The sequence below is a fragment of the Oncorhynchus keta genome, chromosome 22 (assembly GCF_023373465.1).
Source record: "Oncorhynchus keta strain PuntledgeMale-10-30-2019 chromosome 22, Oket_V2, whole genome shotgun sequence".
Classification (NCBI taxonomy): domain Eukaryota; kingdom Metazoa; phylum Chordata; class Actinopteri; order Salmoniformes; family Salmonidae; genus Oncorhynchus; species Oncorhynchus keta.
This window is the reverse complement of record NC_068442.1, coordinates 673838-696173: the sequence shown is the minus strand read 5'-3', so window position 1 is coordinate 696173 and position 22336 is coordinate 673838. Positions and strand designations below refer to the sequence as shown.

General features: G+C 40.3%; 1 protein-coding gene across 1 annotated transcript in view; it reads right to left on the bottom strand.

Moving 5' to 3' along the window:
• Positions 1 to 16468: 16468 nt before the first annotated feature.
• The window catches only part of LOC118400718 (tumor protein p53-inducible protein 11-like), an 84499-nt gene continuing 78631 nt past the window's right edge, over positions 16469 to 22336 (bottom strand). Inside the window, exon 6 of the mRNA XM_035797728.2 lies at positions 16469 to 21944. Coding sequence (XP_035653621.1) covers positions 21808 to 21944 — 137 coding nt within the window. The 3' untranslated portion in view covers positions 16469 to 21807. The remainder of the gene's footprint in view (positions 21945 to 22336) is intronic.

The window sequence follows — 22336 nt, the reverse complement described above, 5'->3', positions numbered from 1 at the left end:
TACAGAGCTGAATCGCAATGTGAGCTTGGTGCTGGCATATCACCAACATTGTTTGCTGCAAAACTGTTAGCAGCTGTAGAGGAGCCTTCACCATCATTATCAGAAAATGCTTCGGTACGCTCTTCATGTACCTTGTTAAGATGCTTTTTTCTACATCCAGAAAAAGTGCCAAATACATGTGAACAACCAACCTGACCACACTTCAAATGCAGAGATTTCCCTAGACAAAGACATTGGATTAACTTCATATGTTTTACAAGGCTATTGGCATTTGCCTGGTGGCATTTGCAAGCAAAACAAAACATTTCTGTGTCTCAAACAGATATGTTAAATGCAACATTCTGGCACTCAGCACTGCTACCCTTATATTCGCCTTAGTTGAATCAACGTCAATGTCGTAGATTGCTGTTTGTAGAAAAGTGTAACTGTTTGCCAGGCTGTATGAGGTACCAAATACAAAGTGAGCTTTGGTAGCTCGTCAAAACAGCCCAGTGAGCCAGATGCCTTACAAGGCGCCGCATGTTTGTCAATCATGATGAAGTAGGCATGAACGCTCGTTCTCTGGGTCCCCACGGCAAGCAGATAGGGCTGTTGATTTCCATCGATGCCATCAAGATGCTGCTGGTTGCTGCCAATAAGACAATAATATATCATTAGGACATCTACTATTAATTCTCAAAACATCTAATATAAGTCTCACAAACCAGATAGTAGTGATTCTGATGTGCATTACAGTTTTATACTGCTAAAATTATAGTGTAACTAGTAAGAGGTATTATAGCAATAGAGCTGATGATAGTGTTCTTTGTTGGGGTAAGTGTTTATACATTTGAGGGGTGAAGGGCAAGAGGGGAAAGGAGGGGATCAATAACAAATGTGTGTTGAATTGTAGCCTGACCCATAGGAACTTCACAAGATGTTCAGCTGTTTCACAAGATGTTAATTTTTCCCAGCTTGTTGCGGCATTGAGCGGGGGGAGGCAGAAGATGGACGAGGAGAAGAATGGACTACTTGCCACTCTCCCAGCCTAGAAACACACATTTTAATTCTGACAGAAAACTTTCAAAACATGTCTGCCTCCCACATGCTCATCGTAGAACATCATATTACAGTATAAAGTGGTATGACTGTACCATTTTCCACCTCAGCTGTGAACTCGTTGTATATCAGCTTGGTTGTTGGTGTGAGTCTATGACCCTGCAGGATGACCTTCTATTTGAAGACAGTAGGCCATTTCCCCAGGAATTTTGAGGAAATTGCATCACCAAACATCAGTGCTAAATCTTGCTCAATCTACAGACAAGACACAAAGACAACAATAAAATCACAGCTATCAGATTTCGAATACATGGTTCTGTCGCCATTTAAGTGTAATTTGGGAATTTGATATTTTATTAGGATACCCATTAGCTGTTGCCAAAGCAGAAGCTACTCTTCCTGGGGTCCACACAAAACATGGAATATGACATAATACAGAATATTAATAGAACAGCTCGAGGACAGATTATTATTATTTTTTAACAAAAGGCTCACTTAGCCTACATATTAAGCACACAAACTATCTAGGAGAGAGGCGTTGTGCCGTGAGGTGTTGCTTTATCTGTTTTTTGAAAACAGGTTTACTGTTCACATGAGCAATATGAGATGGAACAGAGTTTCATGCAATGATGGCTCTATTTAATACTGTATGCATTCTTGAATTAGCTCTGGATTTGGGGACTGTGAAAATACACTTGGTGGAATGTCTGTTGGGGTAAGTGTGTGTCAGAGCTGTGTGTAAGTTGATTATGCAAAACAATTTGGGATATTCAACATGTTCATTTTTTTTATAAAAAGAAGAAGTGATGCAGTCCGTCTCTCCTCAACTCTTAACCAAGAGAGACTGGCATGCATAGTATTTATATCAGCCCTCTGATTACAATGAAGAGCAAGACGTGATGCTCTGTTCTGGGCCAGCTGCAGCTTAACTAGTTCATTCCTTGCAGCACTCGACTGGACAATAATGAAGTAAGACAAAACTAAAGGCTGCGGGACTTGTGTGGTGTCAAAAAAGCAGAGCATCTCAATATTACGGACAGACCTCTTCCCATCTTTACAACCATTGAATCTAGTTTCGACCATGACAGTTTACAATCTAAGGTAACGCCAAGTAATTCAGTCTCCTCAACTTGTTCAACAGCCATACCATTCATTACCAGATTCAGCTGAGGTCGAGGACTTAGGAAATTATTTGTACCAAATACAATGCTCTTAGGTTTAGAGATGTTCAGGGCCAGTTTATTACTGTCCACCCATTCCAAAAGACTGCAACTCTTTGTTAACTTCTTTGGGACAGGGGGCAGTATTTTCATGTCCGGATGAAAAGCGTGTCCAAAGTAAACGGCCGGCTACTCAGGCTCAGAAGCCAGGATATGCATATTATTCATAGATTTGGATAGAAAAAACTCTGAAGTTTCTAAAACTGTTTGAATGATGTGTGTGAGTATAACAGAACTTATTTGGCAGGCGAAACCCCAAGGACACTATTTTCAATGCGTTTTCCTTGGGAATATAGAATTATAAGGTAGGGGCTTGCAGTTCCCATCGCTTCCACTGGATGTCAACAGTCTTTAGAAATTGGTTGAGGTTTTTCCGTTGTGTACTGAAGTAGTACTGCCATCCAGAACGAGGGTTTCTTGAAGTGTACTGTTAGATAGAGGCGCGTGACCAGAAATGATCGCTACACTTTGTTATCATCCTGTATTGACCACTGTTTATCCCCTCTTCAATTTTATTGATTATTTATGTTAAAAAATACCTAAAGTTGTATTACATAAGTAGTTTGAAATGTTTGGACAATGCTAACAGGTAACTTTTGAGATACTTTGTAGTCACGTTGCACAAGTTGGAACTGGTGTTTTTATGGATCAAACGCGCCAAATAAATGGACAATTAATCGAACAAAAGGACCATTTGTGATGTTTATGGGACATATTGGTGTGCCAACAGAAGAAGCTCGTCAAAGGCATGATTTATATTATTATTTCTGCCTTTTGTGTCGCGACTGCAGGGTTGAAATATGATTTTCTCTCTTTGTTTACTGGGGTGCTATCCTGAGATAATAGCATCGTTTGCTTTCGCCGTAAAGCATTTTTGAAATTCACAACAAGTGTAGCTTTAATTTGGTATATTGAATGTGTGATTTCATCAAAGTTGAATTTTTATAGTATTTTATTTGAATTTGGCGCTCTGCATTTTCACTGGATGTTGGCCAGGTGGGACACTACCGTCCCACATATCCCAGAGAGGTTAAGGGTTTCAGCAGTGGTGGGCCGTCAGGGCCAGCAAGGCCTTTTCTGCTGGCCTAAACATCATCAGAATATAATATTTTTTAAAATATATTTTCCCACAAATATGTATTAAATTATTCCCCAGAGTAAGAGTTATACTCTTGTATGTATGTTTCTCTCCCTCCTGGACCCCCACCACTTTCAGACCTACCGGAAAAAAATCCCGCAAACAGCCTTCTCCAGCTTAACAGAGAGTCACGGAACACTGTTCGACCTATCCAAGCTAAAAACAAAACAGAACTGACTGTAATGTATGCTATGACTGATTTTGAAGGGAAAAGTCCCTCTGATCTCCTTGATTTCCTTAAGCAGAAAAATCTGAATGAGGACATGGCAACTTTACACATTGGCATGTGTGACAATGACTATCCCTGTGTCCACGGCTTCTGTCGAGCGGTCATTCTTGGCCTTAAAGCAAATCAAAACGTATTCCAGAAATGCTACTGGACAGACTAGGCTTTCAGCATTCGCCTCCATGTCGATAGAAAATGACTTACTGGTGGAACTAAAACGCACAGATAGACTGTACAACAATGGCTCACAGGCTCCGAGAAGCACTGCAAAATGTACTGCTGGGAATGCCTATTATTTGCAAGTAATAGATTTGGTGTTTGGAGCCACACTGGCTTTGCAAGCTTGAGTTGTCTAACCAAGGCAGCAATGAGACACGGCTGGGCACTTACACGCAATGGTGCTTTTGAAAACTTTTGGGGACACCCGAATGGATCTACAGCTCAACGAACAAGTGCGCAGGGCAACGGGAGCTGCACAATGGAAAGGTATTGTACTCTTCCCCTGCAATTCTATGAATAAAAATGTCAATTTAAAGGTGACGCAACGCCTGGTTTTATACTGCGTTTCTGTCTAAATGTATAGTGTCTAGAGCCATGGCATCATAATGATGGTAATAAGAGGTGGATTAATTCGGGTGGGACTGTGTAGGACCTCACTGAAGGCCCAGCCCCCAGGCCCACGGCACGCCACTGGATTTCTGTGACTTCATTAGCTGTGGTTGCTGATGCATATATGGTTGAATCATCAGCATACACGGACCAACATGCTTGGTTTAAAGCCAATGGCAGTTCATTGGTAAAATAGAAAAAAGTTGAGGGCCTAGAAATCTGCCCTGCGGTACACCACACTTTACATGTTTGACATGTTTGACATTAGAGAAGCTTCCATTGAAGAAAATCCTTTGAGTTATATTAGCTAGATAGCTTTGAATCCATAATATGTGACCCGATTCAGGAAACTAGGTGAATGTCGCAAGTCACAACTTCACAGGAGAGCCATTTCAAAGTAAAACTTTAAAAAAAAATCAAAATGCGTTTAAAAAAAAAAATCTAAATGCGTTTTTTTGTTGTTGCAGAAATGCCTTCTCGCACATGTAAACTTTCATTTGCCTTAATATCAAACTTGTATGCCATCTGTAAATACAAACACAATTGTTAAATTACGAGTCTAGTTGGTTTAGCCACAGAAAAAGCTGGCAATCTTCGTGCTAGCAATGATTGGCTGAGATAATGAGTGGACTGGACATGCCGAGAGATTAGTTGGGATTGGTCTGCCATATAGCATGCGCCTCTATATTGGAGCTGGTCAGTATGTCTAGGTAATCTCATTAAAAAAATAATATATTGTGTAGTAAAACTGCATAAACCTATGCAAGTGAAAGTGTACTGTTAGCTAGCTAACGTTAGCTGGTTGTTTTGCTAATTAACGTTATGTGTATGCTCTTCACTTTCATAGAACCTGGTTGATTCATGCAGGGTAGTAATGTCATGAGTTGTGATTATGGTCCATTGTTTAGCTCTAATTTTGACAAAGTATTTTCAGTTTAAGTTAGTGTACTGTTAGCTAGCTGTCTCGCCAACTAACTAACGTTACGTAATGCGTTGGGATTCATTGGTTACCTAGCTAGCTATCTAGCTACATGTCTTAACAAAAGATGCTCGTCTTCGTGTGCCAGAGCACAAAATAACTGATTCATTTGTGAATGCTCAACACCCGTTGAATGTCCAGTGTCAATAAACGTTGGCAACTAAGCGTAATTCAATTGTTGCCAGCAGCACTGTTATAGTCACCAATGCTCTGGATAACATACTGTAACAGCGTAATCAGCTCTGCTATGGCAAGTCATGTTCAGTGAGCTGTTCTCTCTCTCTTAGATGTCTGGAAGTAGCTGACACACAGATCAACCCTTAAAATCTTTTTGGGATAGGGGGCAGCATTTTCACTTTTGTTTCTGAGTCTCTGCTTTTGTCCAATGTAAAAAACAGAAATTCAAACGTTGTCACATAAGACCGAATCCAAGTGGTGAGTCACATATGGAAGAGGTTGAAAAGCCATAACACACGTTATGGTCAATAATATCAAAGGCTGCACTGAAATATAACAGTACAGCTCCCATAATCTTCATATTATCAATTTCTTTCAACCAATCATCAGGGATTTGGGTCAGTGCTGTACATGTTGAAAGTCTGTTGTTAATTTGTTTACAGAGAAATAACATTGAATTTGGTCAAACACAATTTGTTCCAACAGTTTGAGAATTGGCAGCAAGCATATAGGTCTGCTGTCAGAATCCGTAATGGCCGCTTTACCACTCTTGGGTAGGGGAATGACTTTGCCTTCCCTCCAGGCCTGAGGACAAAGACATTCCTTTTGGCTCAGATTAAAGATATGACAGATAGCTGACTCTATAGCCACTCCTACCATCCTCAGTAACTTTCAATCTAAGTTGTCAATGCCAGGAGGTTTGTCATTACTGATCGATAACAATTTTTCCACCTCTCCCACACTAATTAAAATTCAAACTTGCAATGATTTTCTTTCATTATTTGTTTTTTTGATGCATGAATACGATGGCTCACTGTTGGTTTTTGGCATTTCCTGTCTATGTTTGCCCACTTTGCCAATGAAGTAATCATTAAAATAATTGGCAACATCAAATGGTTTTGTGATGAATCTGATTCGATGAAAGATGCAGTTGAATTTTATCTTTCTGACTATATTTTCATTTAAAGTACTGAGTTTAGTCACATAATTTCTACATTTTCAGCATTTCAGCCAGTCAGATGTACAGCCAGATTTATTAGTCACACCTTTTGCCCCATCTCTTTCAGCCATACATTTTTTTTAAATTCCTCATTAATCCATGGAGCCTTAACAGTTCTAACAGTCAGTTTCATAACAGGTGCATGTTGATCGATAATTGGAAGAAGCAATTTCATAAATTCATCAAGTGCAGCGTCTGGCAATGTCCACACTGCGACATGATCATGCTTTGTAAAAAAAAAAACAATACATAAATAAATAAATACATGTCATTCAAGCGTTCTCACACGTACTATGGATTTGACAGAGTCCATTTCAAACATACCATGCCTAGTATGGCCAGGAACCACGGAAACACTGAGTATGTCAGAGGAGTTCTGTGGGTCATGGGCAAAATTTTTGCAGTAGGCAAAGGTCAGCTTCATCTTTTCTTTTACGGTTGCTTCATCATACATGTGTTTCATCAGTGTGATGGCCTCTCGTCAATGCCCTTCTTCACTCAGCCAGTTTTCGTCGGTGAAGGGCTCTCTGTCAACAGCTGGTCCACTTTCAACCAAAACAACAGGAACACTGTTATAAATAGTACAACCACACTCAATTACACTAAATCGTGAGAAAACCCCATAAAAAACAAGTCTCACTCCCTTAGGAACACACCCTCATGTGCCTGCACCCAAGCAAGCACAAACCATACACACAAATAAGACAGTTATGTACGAGTGTAAAAACTGTTAAATCCCAGTGGATTAATAAGGAATTTAAAAAAATTGTATGGTTGATAGGGATGAGAGAAAAGGAATGGCAAATTAGTCTGGCTGCGCAACCAATTGGCAAACATACTGCAAACTGAGAACTCGTGTGACGAAACTGAATTAAAAAGAAAGCCAAACTACATTATGAAACACATATAAATTACATAAAGAATGATAGTAAAAAGCTTTGGAGCACCTTAAAATGACATTTTAGGAAAAAAAGCTAACTCAGCTCCATCAGTCATTAAATTAGATGGCTCATTCATCACTAAACCAACTGAAACCCGTATTCTGCATTGTAGTGGGCCTAGATAAACACAGACAAAAAAAGAAATAATAAACATTTTGTTTACCTGAAGCAAATTTGTCACTGGTGCATGTTAGAATCTGGAAGAAAAGTTAAACAGTTGCAGGGACTGTGTGATGTTTAAATGCTCCTCAGTCACCTTTCACATACACAAGCTTGATTGATGTCATCTTCAATTAAAAATGACAGTATGTAAACAGCAGCAGTGCTATGATAGGACAGCTTTGCAACTTGAAAAGTGATTAGAAAATGCTGTGTAAGACAGTGTCAGGGTAACAGTGCCAGAGTCTGATGAACCACCAACATTCACGGGGCAGCTTGCAAAAGAGTTAACAGAATCTGCCGATTACATGAATAAATTAATGCTCTGTTCTCAACAGTGCTACTGGGGTAATACAGCCAAATAGTATATATGTGTCTTTACATTTGATTGGTAGTCATACACTGAACCCCATTTAGCATGCTTTAAATGTCAGGCCCAAATAATCTGTTCAGAAATCATTAACCTATATTGGATGTTGAGATAAAATGTACCCGTATACAATTAATGGGGCCTGATGTGATCTGTGACAGGCCACAGAATGTGTGATGTGTGACTCCATCCCTCCAAACCTTGGACCCCTGGCAAACTCCCCCCTCCCATAAGTGTGTTTGGCATTTAAATGTCTCAGCGGTTCCCCCGCAAGCTTTGGGGGGCGGTGCCTCCCCCTTTATTCTACCATCCCTGAAAACACCAGACCTCCGTCTGGATCCGGGTGCTACAACTGGGCCAGCAGGATTAGATCCGGCCTGCCGAACTCAGGTCGGATATGTGCCATATCATTTGTGCTAGCTGGGATTGTATGAACAAATAATTGATCACATTCTGTACTGTAGACAACTAACTCACCATCAGAACTCGTTTCATTAGGTAAACACATTTTTAGCACACCGGGGTCTGGTCTCTGAAGATGATACTGGAACACTTCTCCATCTACTTCGAATGTCAGATTCATCGTAGACTTTTATGTCCATGGTAGGCAGGATAGATTTCTAGACAACTTGAAAGACATTAAACAAAGTTGCATTTGGCTCGCTATTAGGGTTTCTGTAAACAACTGCAATCATTCACCTCCTTCCGTGAAGTCATTAAAAGTCAATGACCCCTGTGAAAAAATGAACTTCTTCTCATCTTTGTATTTCACCCCTCCTTGGCATGCATCCTTAGTTCACTTACATTTTCATCACTTAGCAAACATTTAATACTTTTTCTCCCTCCTCTGTATTGATCCCCTGCTCTACCAACTGAGACACACAGGACTTAGGGTAAGGAAAATGAGACACTGTTAATCATCTCATTTTAAATGTCTATCTATTTTTCCAAAATAGTCTGCACTACTATAACACAACTAATATAAACACAGCCATGTTCAACTTCCATACATTCCAATAAAATATTTGCCTAATGAGCAAAGCAGAACGCAATATTGATATCCACACTAATTTACCACTATGGCAGCCTCAAAACTAAGCTCAAGGCAAAAGGTAGCATATGTGACATTTGCATATCGCGTCTGTATTTCTGCGTGTGAGATTGAGATAAACACCTAGCAAGCTTTCTACCATTTGCTATAAAATGTTAGAAAGTTACATAAAATCCTTTCAACCGAACAACGTGTTCCCTGTGTTCTCCAATGCGTTGCTGCACTGCACTTATTAACTCTATATTTAGTAATGCACATGAGGCACCCACCACATTTAACTTTAAATTCCGTAGCTAGTATATAAGCAATAAGGCCCGAGGGGGTGTGGTATATGGCCGGTATACCACGGCTAAGGGCTATTCCTTTCCATGACACAAAGCAGAGTGCTAAGACACAGCCCTTAGCCGTGGTATATTGGCCATATAACAAACTTTTTCTTCTTTGGACTTTATATGGCGATTGGCAACGAACTTTCATAAGGTGTATTACCACCACCGACCTCCGTTCATCTTTCAGTCACCCACATGGATATAACCAATGAGGAGATGGCACGTAGGCAAATGCTTCTAAAAGCCAATGAGGAGATAAGAGAGGCAGGACTTACAGCACGTTCTGCGCCACAAATAGAAGCAACTTCTATTTTAGAGCCTGGCAATGCAGAAGCTCGTTGGCGCTCACGAGCAGTGTGGGTGCAATGATTGAAGAACATGCAAGTGTTAATTTAATTTGCAACACTCGCACACGCGATGCGAGTGGTGTGGTAGCATGTTATTGCTATTTTAAACTGGTTACCAATGTAATTAGAGTAATACAAATACATGTTTTGTTATACCCATTGTATATGGTCTGATTTACCACGGCTTTCAGCCAATCAGCATTCAGGGCTCAAACTACCCAGTTTATAAACATCGCTATACCTCGATTGTAAAATGTAATATTCAACTAACAACAGATAAGGTAATGTGAACAAAACCTTTAAACAGGTCAACACTCACGAAAGCCCCTGGGCTAGACGGATTATCAGGATGTGTACTCAAAGCAGGCGTGGACCAACTGTCATGTGTCTTCACTGACATTTTTAAACTCTCCCTGACCGAGTCTGTAATACCTACATGTTTCAAGCAGACCACCAGTGCCTAAGAAAACAAAGGTAACCTGCCTAAATAATTACCACCCCGTGGAACGTCTTGAAGTGCTTTGAAAGGTTGGTCATGGCTCACATCAACAGCATCATCCCTGACACCCTAGACCCACTCCAATTTGCATACCGCCCCAACAGATCCACAGATGACGCAAAATCAATCGCACTCCACACTGCCCTTTCTCACCTGGACAAAAGGAACACCTATGTGAGAATGCTGTTCATTGACTAGAGCTCAGTGTTCAACACAATAGTGCCCACGAAGCTCATCATTAAGCTAAGCTAAGGACTCTGGGAATAAACACATCCCTCTGCAACTGGATCCTGGACTTCCTGACAGGGAACACCCAGGAGGTAAGAGTAGGCAACGACACGTCTGCAACTATGACCCTTAACACTGGGGCCCCTCAGGGCTGTGTACTTAGTCCCCTCCTGTATTCCATGTTCACCCACAACTGCGTGGCCAAACAAGACTCCAACACCATCATTAAGTTTGCTGACGACACAACAGATCACCGAAAATGATGTGACAGACTATGGGGAGGGGGTCAGAGACCTGGCAGTAACAACCTCTCCCTCAATGTGAGCAAGACAAAGGAGCTGATCAAGGACTACAGGAAAAGGCAGACCGAACAGGCCCCCATTAACATCGACGGGGCTGTAGAGGAGCGGGTCGAGAGTTAAGCTCATTGGTGTCCACATCATCAACGAACTATCATAGTTCACAGTAAAGTCTACACTTGTTGTATTCGGCGCATGTGGTAAAAAGTTAGTTTTTATTTGAAATGTAACTTTGTTTAATGTCTTTCAAGTTGTCAAGAAATCTATCCTGCCTACCATGGACTTAAGTGGTTGTATCTGCATCATCTAATCACATCTGATGTTATTCAGTACAAACCATCTTTCCATCGAAATCTAGACTAATTGTATTGTATGTATCTGTGTTGTGTAGCAACAGGTTTGTATGCTGCGATGTGAGGACGACACCCTGAGAACAGGTGGGTTCAAGAAGGATGGAAACCTAGAGTTCAACACGAGGTCCATGTTCTACAGGAGATACCACAACAAACACATCTGTATTGAGGTTAGAAAAACACACACACACACACAGTTTCCCGAGTTGACACAAAGTACCAATGATTTGAGTCAAACGTGTGTGTGTTTGATCGGCATTGGTGTCCCTTCCACGGGAAGGTTGAGCTAATGTAGGCTAATGTGATTAGCATGAGGTGGTAAGTGACACGAACATTTCCCAGGACATAGACATATCTGATATTGGCAGAAAGCTTAAATTCTTGTTAACCTGTTACTCCTACCCCCTACTTTTTCGAACATTCTGTTAAAAATCGCGCAACATTTCAGCGCCCTGCTACTCATGCCAGGAATATAGTATATGCATATGATTAGTATGTGTGGATAGAAAACACTCAGACGTTTATAAAACAGGTTAAATCACGGCTGTGACTATAACAGAACGTGCGTTTCATCGAAAAGTGCAGGAAAATCTGATCACTGAAAATGGGAAAATATATCCATGCGCCACTTCAACCAATTGTTAAACGTGAACCACATTAAATGGGGCCGAGGTTGCAATACCTACAGCTTCCACACGATGTCAACAGTCTTGTCATTTGCCTACGATTTGTTTCTTGGTCAAACAGACACAAGGCAGCGCAGTTCTTCCGGTCTCCGACCGGATATTTTGGTTGAGATTTACCCGGACATTATTTTCAGACGTACAGCTATAGAATATACATCGCCTCGTGATCAATTTGATCGCTTATTAACGTTTACTAATACCTAAAGTTGCATTACAAAAGTATTTCGAAGTGTTTTGTGAAAGTTTATCGTCGACTTTTTTAATTTTAAAAATGACGTTACGTTATAAAACTATATTTTTTTCGTTGATCACACAGTCTTCATAGATCGATATCTAGGCTATATATGGACCGATTTAATCGAAAAAAAGACCCAATAGTGATGTTTATGGGACATCTAGGAGTGCCAACAAAGAAGATGGTCAAAGGTAATGAATTTTTCATATTTTATTTGTGCGTTTTGTGTAGCGCCGACTATGCTAATTGTTTTGTTTACGTCCCCGTTTACGTCTTTTGGGGTGTTACATGCTATCAGATAATAGCTTCTCATGCTTTCGCCGAAAAGCATTTAAAAAATCTGACTTGTTGCCTGGATTCACAACGAGTGTAGCTTTAATTCAATACCCTGCATGTGTATTTTAATGAACGTTTGAGTTTTAACGAGTGCTATTAGCATTTAGCGTAGCGCATTTGCATTTCCAGATGTCTAGATGGGACGCCTGCGTGTCAGGTAAGAGCAAGAGGTTAATCTCACTGCACTGTCCAATTTCCAGTAGATATTACAGTGAAATAGCACCATGCTATTGTTTGAGGAGAGTGCACAATTTTGAACATGAAAAGTTATTAATAAACAAATTAGGGACATTTGGGAAGTCTTGTTACAAAATTTAACAGACATGCAATGGTTCATTGGATCAGTCTAAAACTCTGCACATACACTGCTGCCATCTAGTGGCAAAATCGAAATTGCAACTTGGCTGGAATAATACATTATGGCCTTTCTCTTGCATTTCAAAGATGATGGTACAAAAAAAATACAAAAGAACATTTTTTTTCTGTGTATTATCTTTTACCAGATCTATTGTGTTATATTCTCCTACATTCCTTTCACATTTCCACAAACGTCACAGTGTTTCCTTTCAAATGGTACCAAGGATATGCATATCCTTGCTTCAAGGTCTGAGCTACAGGCAGTTAGATTTGGGTATGTCATTTTAGGCGAAAATGGAAGAAAAAGGGGCAGATCCTTAAGAATTTTTAAAGAGGAGGAAGCCGCTGACAGCTGATGAGCTGCAGGTCATATTACCTTGAAGGTAACTATTAGTGGTGTATTAATGTTATTTACTATTAGGACTATATAGTGCATTCTGAAAGTATTCTGAAAGTATTCAGACCCCTTGAACATCCTGACTGGTTGCATTACTGCCTGGTACGGCAATTGCTCGGCCTCTGACCTCAAGACACTACAGAGTAGAGGTCGACCGATAATGATTTTTCAACGCTGATACCGATTATTTGAGGACCAAAAAAAGCCGATACCGATTAATCGGCTGATTTATTTTTTATTTGTAAAAATGACAATTGCAATAATACTGAATGAACACTTATTTTAACTTAATATAATACATCAATAAAATCAATTTATCCTCAAATAAATAATGAAACATGTTCAATTTGGTTTAAATAATGCAAAAACAAAGTGTTGGAGAAGAAAGTAGAAGTGCAATATGTGTCATGTAAAAAAGCTAACATTTAAGTTCATTGCTCAGAACATGTGAACATATGAAAGCTGGTGGTTCCTTTTAACATGAGTCTTCAATATTCTCAGGTAAGAAGTTTTAGGTTGTAGTTATTATAGGAATTATAGGACTATTTCTCTCTGAACCATGTATTGTATTTCATATACCTTTGACTATTGGATGTTCTTATAGGCACTTTAGTATTGCCAGTGTAACAGTATAGCTTCCGTCCCTCTCCTCGCCCCTACCTGGACTCGAACCAGGAACACATCGACAACAGCCACCCTCAAAGCATCGTTACCCATCGCTCCACAAAAGCTGCAGCCCTTTCAGAGCAAGGGGAACAACTACTCCCAAGTCTCAGAGTGAGTGACATCACCGATTGAAACACTATTAGCGCCCACCCCGCTAACTAGCTAGCCATTTCACATCGGTTACACCAGCCTAATCTCTGGAGTTAGGCTTGAAGTTATAAACAGCTCAATGCTTGAAGCATTGCGAAAGAGCTGCTGGCAAAACGCACAAAAGTGCTGTTTGAATGAATGCCTACAAGCCTACTGCTGCCTACCATCACTCAGTGAGACTGCTCTATCAAATATCAAATCATAGACTTAATTATAACATAATAACACACAGAAATACGAGCCTTTGGTCATTCATATGGTCGAATGCGAAATCTATCATTTAGAAAACAAAACGTTTATTCTTTCAGTGAAATACGGAATCGTTCCATATTTTATCTAACGGGTGGCATTCCTAAGTCTAAATATTGCTGTTACATTGTACAACCTTCAATGTTATGTCATAATTATGTACAATTCTGGCAAATTAATTATGGTCTTTGTTAGGAATAAATGGACTTCACACAGTCTGCAACGAGCCAGGTGGCCCAAACTGCTGCATATACCCTGACTGCTTGCACGGAACGCAAGAGAAGTGACACAATTTCCCTAATTATAAGAAATTCATGTTAGCAGGCAATATTAACTAAATATGCAGGTTTAAAAATATATACTTGTGTATATATTTTAAAGAAAGGCATTGATATTTATGGTTAGGTTTGGTGCAAAGACAGTGCTAAATCATCACCCATTTGGCGAAGTAGGCTGTGATTCGATGAGAAATTAACAGGCACCGCATCGATTATATGAAACGCAGGACACGCTAGATAAACTACAAATATCATCAACCATGTGTATGTAGTTAACTAGTGATTATGTGAAGATTGATTGTTTTTTTTATAACTTTAATGCTAGCTAGCAACTTACCTTGGCTTCTTGCTGCCCTCGCGTAACAGGTAGTCAGCCTGCCATGCAGGCTCCTTCAAGGAGTGCAATGTAAGGCAGGTGGTTAGAGCGTTGGACTCGTAACCGGAAGGTTGCAAAAACAAATCCCAGAGCTGCCAGGGTAAAAATCTGTCATCATGTCCCTGAACAAGGCAGTTAAGCCCCTAGGCCATCATTGAAAATAAGAATGTGTTCTTAACTGACTTGCCTAGATAAATAAAGGTGTAAAAAAATAATAATTATAATCGAAATTGGACATTCCGATTAATCGGTCGACCTCTACTACAGAGGGCAGTGCTTACGGCCCAGTACATCACTGGAGCTAATCTGCCTGCCATCCAGGACCTCTACAACAGGCGGTGTCAGAGGAAGCCCCTAAAAATTGTCAGAGACCCCAGTCATAGACTGTTCCCTCTACTACCGCATGGCAAGCGGTACCGGAGTGCCAAGTCTAGGAGAAAAAGGCTTCTCAACAGTTTTTACCCCCAAGCCATAAGACTCCTGAACAGGTAATCAAATGGCTACCCGGACTATATGCATTGTGTGCCCCCCCAACCCCTCTTTTTACGCTGCTGCTACTCTCTGTTTATCATAGTCACTTTAACTATACAGTCATGTACATACTACCTCAGTAGGGCCGACCAACCAGTGCACCCGCACATTAGCTAATTGGCTATCTGCATTGGGTCCCACCGCCCACCACAGCACTTACAGTTGACCAGGGCAGCTCTAGCAGGGCAGACAATTGACAAACTGACTTGGCAACTTATGACAGTGCCACGTTGAGTCACTGAGATCTTCAGTAAGGCCATTCTACTGCCAATGTTTGTCTATGGCGATTGCATGGCTGTGTGCTCGATTTTATACACCTGTCAGCAACTGGTGTGGCCCAAATAGTCAAATCCACTAATTTGAAGGTGTGTCCACATACTTTTGTATAGTATATACTGTATGCAATTAAAAACTGCTTTGAAGAAGGTGGTGGGGATAGGATCAAGAAGGTGGTGGGGATAGGATCGAGAAGGTAGGTAGAAGGCTGGAGTTGTGATATCATGTTCCTAAAAGCATGTCTGTGTCGACCAGGGAAAATAACTATAGTACATAGTGACTTTGCGAGGGAGAGGCTAGGGCCCATATCATACTTCTCATCAGGTCTTGCTTTGACTGATATCCAGCCTATTGTTTGATATTTTATCACTGAAATATGCCGGAAACTCATCACATTTAGATGTGATGAATTCACCAGTGGATACAGTTACATTAGAATGAATTATCAACAGAGAATGAGTGGTGCTAGTCAAGGAACAATTGAGGCCCTGGAAAAATATACTTGACTCTGTAAAGAATAATCTCAGATAAAGCCCAACACATACAGTACATACAAACAATATATTTAAAGTGATGGGGTGGTATGGGAAGGGTTTTACCTGGTCACCACGTGGGGCGACTGGGGGGGTGACAGCCCCCCAATGGGATGGGAGTTTTTTTTTCCTGTTTATACTGAATTTGTTATTACTTAAACTATTAAACTCTGTATTTCTTACTCTTGTTTTTCTTTTTGAGTGGCAGCCTACGAGTACATGTTTTATAAACTTCTAGATTGAAATGGATAATGTACCTGTATCCCCCGAACAACAAATGACAAATATAAAAATGCTGTCACATTTTTTAAAAATATAAATATATATACAAATAAATATATTTATATATATATATATATATATATATATATACAGTGCCTTGCGAAAGTATTCGGCCCCCTTTGCGACCTTTTGCCACATTTCAGGCTTCAAACATAAAGATATAAAACTGTATTTTTTTTGTGAAGAATCAACAACAAGTAGGACACAATCATGAAGTGGAACGACATTGATTGGATATTTCAAACTTTTTTAACAAATCAAAAACTGAACAATTGGGCGTGCAAAATTATTCAGCCCCTTTACTTTCAGTGCAGCAAACTCTCTCCAGAAGTTCAGTGAGGATCTCTGAATGATCCAATGTTGACCTGACCTGTCCAATGTTGTGAGGAAACTCCCTCATGCACAAACATATACTTTTTGCCTCTTTTGTCAAAACTATAATACTTTCATTCTGTTCATGGTTAACACGTCCATTTTTTCACCATTTATTACCATGCTTGATCACACCTCTGTGTACTTACTTACCAGCCTTTATTACAGTATAGTGTGCTACAAAAGACACATGCTACATTCCTGTACACAAGGGACTATATTGCATGCAATTGTCAACTAACGTATCATCAAAACAAGACACATATCACTTAAGTGAAAAACAATTAAATAGGGCTTCGACTCCAGTCACTGCTTAGTTAAAAACCATTCCAGGATCACTCCTTAAATCAGAGAGTGGGCCTTTAATTCACCTTTGGAAAACATTCAACTAATGATCTATAGAATCTATACGTTCCCTGTTCTGTTCAAAGGAACGACACCACATGGCAGCAATACAAGTATCAAGTGAATTGTGTGTAGGTTGTGATTGTTCTTTTAACGGTTTTAAGGCAAGACTAAAGACAGATATTAGCTAGCTTTAATAGATAGCTATATTAGCTATCTATAAAAGTGTGCTACATACATACATACATACATACATACATACATACATACATACTCTGCTGGTCACATTAAGCGCACAGTTTTTTAAAAAGTGTACTGTTCAAGATCAACCTCTGCCTTTATTATTACTCTGCCTTTAACCATGATGGTATGGACATTCCATACACAATGTGCATGGTTTGGTTAGGTAACAGTTGGACCAATAAAGTTGTATTGTTACCAACAGGAGATATGATCATCAGTAACCAATGGCTGTGAGAATGTACACTGTCCAAGCTGCTATGAAGCGGCACTATGTATTTTTGTGTACAGTAGGCCTATAAACATCTTGTCATTAGTGGATTAGTTTTGGTCAAAAATCTTGACAGATCATTTAATTAAAAAGGTTTTTATCCCAGATAAAAAGTGTTTGATTCCCAAAGGTGCTCCATATTGTAAGCTCACTCTCAATAACATGTTAGCAGATGAGTTCTCTCTATCACATGTGACCTCTATGCCCATTGGACAGAATGAAAAGCTGACCTCTGACCTCCCTCAATGTTCTGATCCAGGAAGCATTGAGAACAGACAATAATACAGACACTGATCCACACTTTATGTCACCAGTCTGTCAGCTGGAATTTGCCTCAACTTTTGGGAGTCAGCATTTTATATCAACTCTAAGCTTAGATACAAGGCAGCAGGACTGATCATTGAAATAGAATAACTGACTTGAAAGGGAATGTCCATTCTAGTGCCTGTATTTCTATGGCTATAATGCTATTTACACTCCACACCCTTAAAACAGAGTGTCGTGACATTCTGTGTTTGATTTGGAGGACTGATAAGAGAGAGAGAGAGAAAATGTATACAGAATTCACTTCATGCACAGTAAAAACTTCACCAACACCATACAAATTGAGAAAAACAAATGTTAACACAAGTAAAAAAACTCTTGGTCCTTGAAGTCACAGCATGTTCAAAATGTAACTCCCACAGATCAGCGCACACTCAATACTGCAATTTAAAAACAAAGCAAAATTACTGGACATAAAAACACAGCCTAGTGTTTCAATTTACTCTGTACATCTCGGGCCTATTACAAGTGGCACCCTATTTCCTATAGTGCATTACTTTTGATGAGGGCCTATAGCTCTGTTGTCAAAAGTAGTACACTATATAGGAAATAGGGTATTATTTGTGACACACACACTAAGTCACATGACAGGTAGGCTGGGAGGTACAGTACCAGAACAACCTTAATGCAAATTTCTGCCCCTTCTTTACAACGACAACCTTTTTTACTCTGAATCTTGTTCCACACACAAGTAGTGTACAGTATTTGGAGGAGCATGACTTAATCTCTTTGTACATTTTCACAATCAGACCCTTTCTCATTTCCATATACAGAACAGATTATGACACCACCATGTGTTGACTGCTGTGGTGATAATCAAATCTGGGGTCTAGGTATAGCAAGGGGCTGGATGCATATAATAACCCATACACGCACCAAGCCCCTCCCACATCCCTGTTCAGGAGGACATAACGTCACAGTACTTTCAGATAGAAATATATTGTGTAGACCAGGCATTAGTGTCTGTCATGACTTACGTAAAGCATGTCAGCCGTACAGATTACCAGTGGTGTAAAAATACTTTACAGTACTACTTAAGTAATTTTTGAGGGTATCTATTTATATTTTTACAACTTCTACTCCACTACATTCCTGAAAAAATGTACATTTTACCCAAATTTCAAAAGCTCAGGCAGGACAGCAATGTGTTCCAATTCACACACCTACCAATATAACACGTTGTCATCCATACTGCCTCTGATCTGCTGACGGACTCACGAAACACTGTGTTTGTAAATGATGTCTGAGGCCGTGTCTAGACTTGACAACTTCATGCAGCTTTATGATTCTGATCATGGAATTCCGAACGCGTCACATGTCTACACTTACAGTGTATTCGGAAAGTATTCAGACCCCTCCACCTTTTCCACATTTTGTTATGTTACAGTCTTATTATAAAAGGGATTACATTTTTCCCCCTCATCAATCTACACACAATAACCCATAATGACAAAGCAAGAACAAGTTTTTACAAAATTCTTATTTAAATAAGTATTCAGACACTTTGCTATGAGCCTCTAAATTGAGCTCAGGTACATCCTGTTTCCATTGATCATCCTTAAGATGTTTCTACAACTTGATTGGAGTCCACCTGTGGTAAATGATATCGATTGGACAGGATTTGGAAAGGCACACACCCGTCTATATGAGGTCACACAGTTGACAGTGCATGCCAGAGTAAAAACCAAAGCCATTACGTAGAAGGAATTGTCCGTAGAGCTCCGAGACAGGATTGTGGTGAGGCACAGATCTGGGGAAGGGTACTAAAAAAGTTCTGCAGCGTTAAAGGTCCCCAAGAACACAGTGGCTTCCATCATTCTTAAATGGAATAAGTTTGGAACCACCAAGACTCTCCCTAGAGCTGGCCGCCCAGCCAAACTGAGCAATCGGGGAGAAGGGCCTTGGTCAGGGAGGTGATGGTCACTCTGACAGAGGTCTAGAGTTCCTCTGTGGAGATGGGAGAACCTTCCGGAAGGACAACCATCTCTGCAGCACTCCACCAATCAGGCATTTATGCTAGTGGCTAGATGGAAGCCACTACCCAGTAAAAGGCACATGACAGCCTGTTTGGAGTTTGCCAAAAGGCACCTAAAGACTCTCACAGAACATGAGAAACAAGATTATCTGGTCTGAAGAAATCAAGACTGAACTCCTTGGCCTGAATACCAAGCGTCACATCTGGATAAAACCTTGCACCATCCCTACGGTGAAGCATGGTGGCAGAATCATGCCGTGGGGATGTTTTTCAGTGGCAGGGACTGGGAGACAAGTCAGGATCAAGAGAAAGATGAACGGAGCAAAGTATAGAGAGATCCTTGATGAAAGCCTGCTCCAGAGTGCTCAGGTCCTCAGACTGGGGTCGAAGGTTCACCTAACAGGACAACCACCCTAAGCACATAGCCAAGACAACGCAGGAGTGGCTTGGGGACAAGTCTCTGAATGTCCTTGAGTGGCTCAGCCAGAGCCCAGACTAGAACCTGATCAAATATCTCTGGAAAGACCTGAAAATAGCTGTGCAGCGACGCTCCCCATCCAACCTGACAGAGCTTGAGAGGATCTGCAGAGAAGAATGGGAGACACTGCCCAAATACAGGTTTGCCAAGCTTGTAGCGTCATACCCAAGAAGACTCAAGGCTATAATTGCTGCCAAAGATGCTTCAACAAAGTACTGAGGAAAGGGTCTGAATACTTATCTAAATGTAATATGAAACTTTTTTTTGATACATATGCAATCATTTCTAAAATGTGTTTTTGGGTTTTGTATGTAGATTGATTAGGATTATTATTTTTTTTATCCATTTTAGAATAAGGCTGTAACGTAACAAAATGTGAAAAAAGTCAAGGGGTCTGAATACTTTCCGGATGCAATGTATATGTGTCGACTGTGTCCATAGTGTCTCCGGATTCCCTTTCCCCGCACTATATGCACATGCCAGTATGCATTCTACAAACGGTGGAATAGGCCAAATACGACAATAACACCACAACTGATGGCAATAGCTAACTACGGTAGCTAACTTCTGTAACTAGCCAGCAAGCTACTCTAAAGGGATTGCAAACGGGTTAGCATAACTCTAGCCAGGCAAAAACAGTTTTTCTAAATATTAACTAGCTGGCTAGCATTTATGAGGTCAGCAAACACTATCTTCACCCGCTAGGAACGTCATTTCCTCCAACTTTATAATGAAACGGTGCCTCGGTCCCAAAACATACGTTTTCTGGAGATTTGTGTGAGGAGTGCTGATCACGTCACCCACTATATGCGCCTTCAGTAGCCTGATTGTGTCCAGACTGAGGAGAAATCCGCACGCAACGCATTCAGCCAGAATGAACACAATCAGACCAGTCTTTTCAATGCGATGTTCTTATTCTGATAGCAGAAGTCGCATGTAAGTGTTAAGTGTAGACACGACCTGAGTGTTGGAGTCTGCCCGTCCGTTCGTAAATTACACAAAAAAAAGAAGAACATTGTGCCATCTGGTTTGCTTATTATAAGTCATTTCATATATAGAATTTACTTTTACTCAATTGAGTACTTGTTCCACCACTGTACTTAAGTACATTTAAAACCAGCTACTTTTAGACTTACTCCAGTAGTATTTTACTGTGTGACTTTCATTTGAGTCATTTTCTATTGTGTCTTTACTTTTACTCAAGTATGTACATTTAGTACTTTTTCCACCACTGCACATTACATTTTTTAAAATGTAACCTTAATTTTAAGTCAGTTAAGAACTATTTCTTATTTATAATGATGGCCTAGGAACAGTGGGTTAACTGCCTTGTTCAGGGGCAGAAGACAGATTTTTACCTTGTCAGCTCAGGGATTTGATCTAGCAACATTTACTGGCCCAACGCTCTAACCACTAGGCTACCTGCCTTCCTCAATACACCCCACCTCCCTCTGAGCCCACATCTGGAAGCAAAGTTCCCCTCGCCATCAGATCTTCTTGGGTCGTCCTCTGCCCAGGTAGTAGTAGTAGAGCAGAGTGACAAGGAGGAAGATTACTCGGCTGAGGAGGAGGAAGATTGCAGCGTTGGGCAACGAGCCTATCTCCACTAGAGTGACTGACGTAACTGAAATTACAGAATTGAGACAACAGTTAACTAAGAAATAGAAAACATATTGATTGATTGATAATGTATGACACTCAGTCAGCAGGAAATACCCCTTTCACATTTAATGAAACTGAAGAGTGACTCTTCAACATGTGCAGCTCAATGAGACTCCAAACTGTGCTACTGTGTCTCGACCTCTAGAGGACAGTGTTAACTCATACACAGTCTGAAGATAGTGCATTGCACAGCAGGAGCAAGGTCCTTGATATCAACAAAAAGTCTAGATAGGTTTTCATGCATTGTATTCATCTATCAAACTATTTTTTATCAGCATTGGAAAGAGTATTCGGCCAGGTCTGAGGAGCCTCCCTCAGTGAAATATATGAATTGTTAGAAATAGGAAAGGTTTT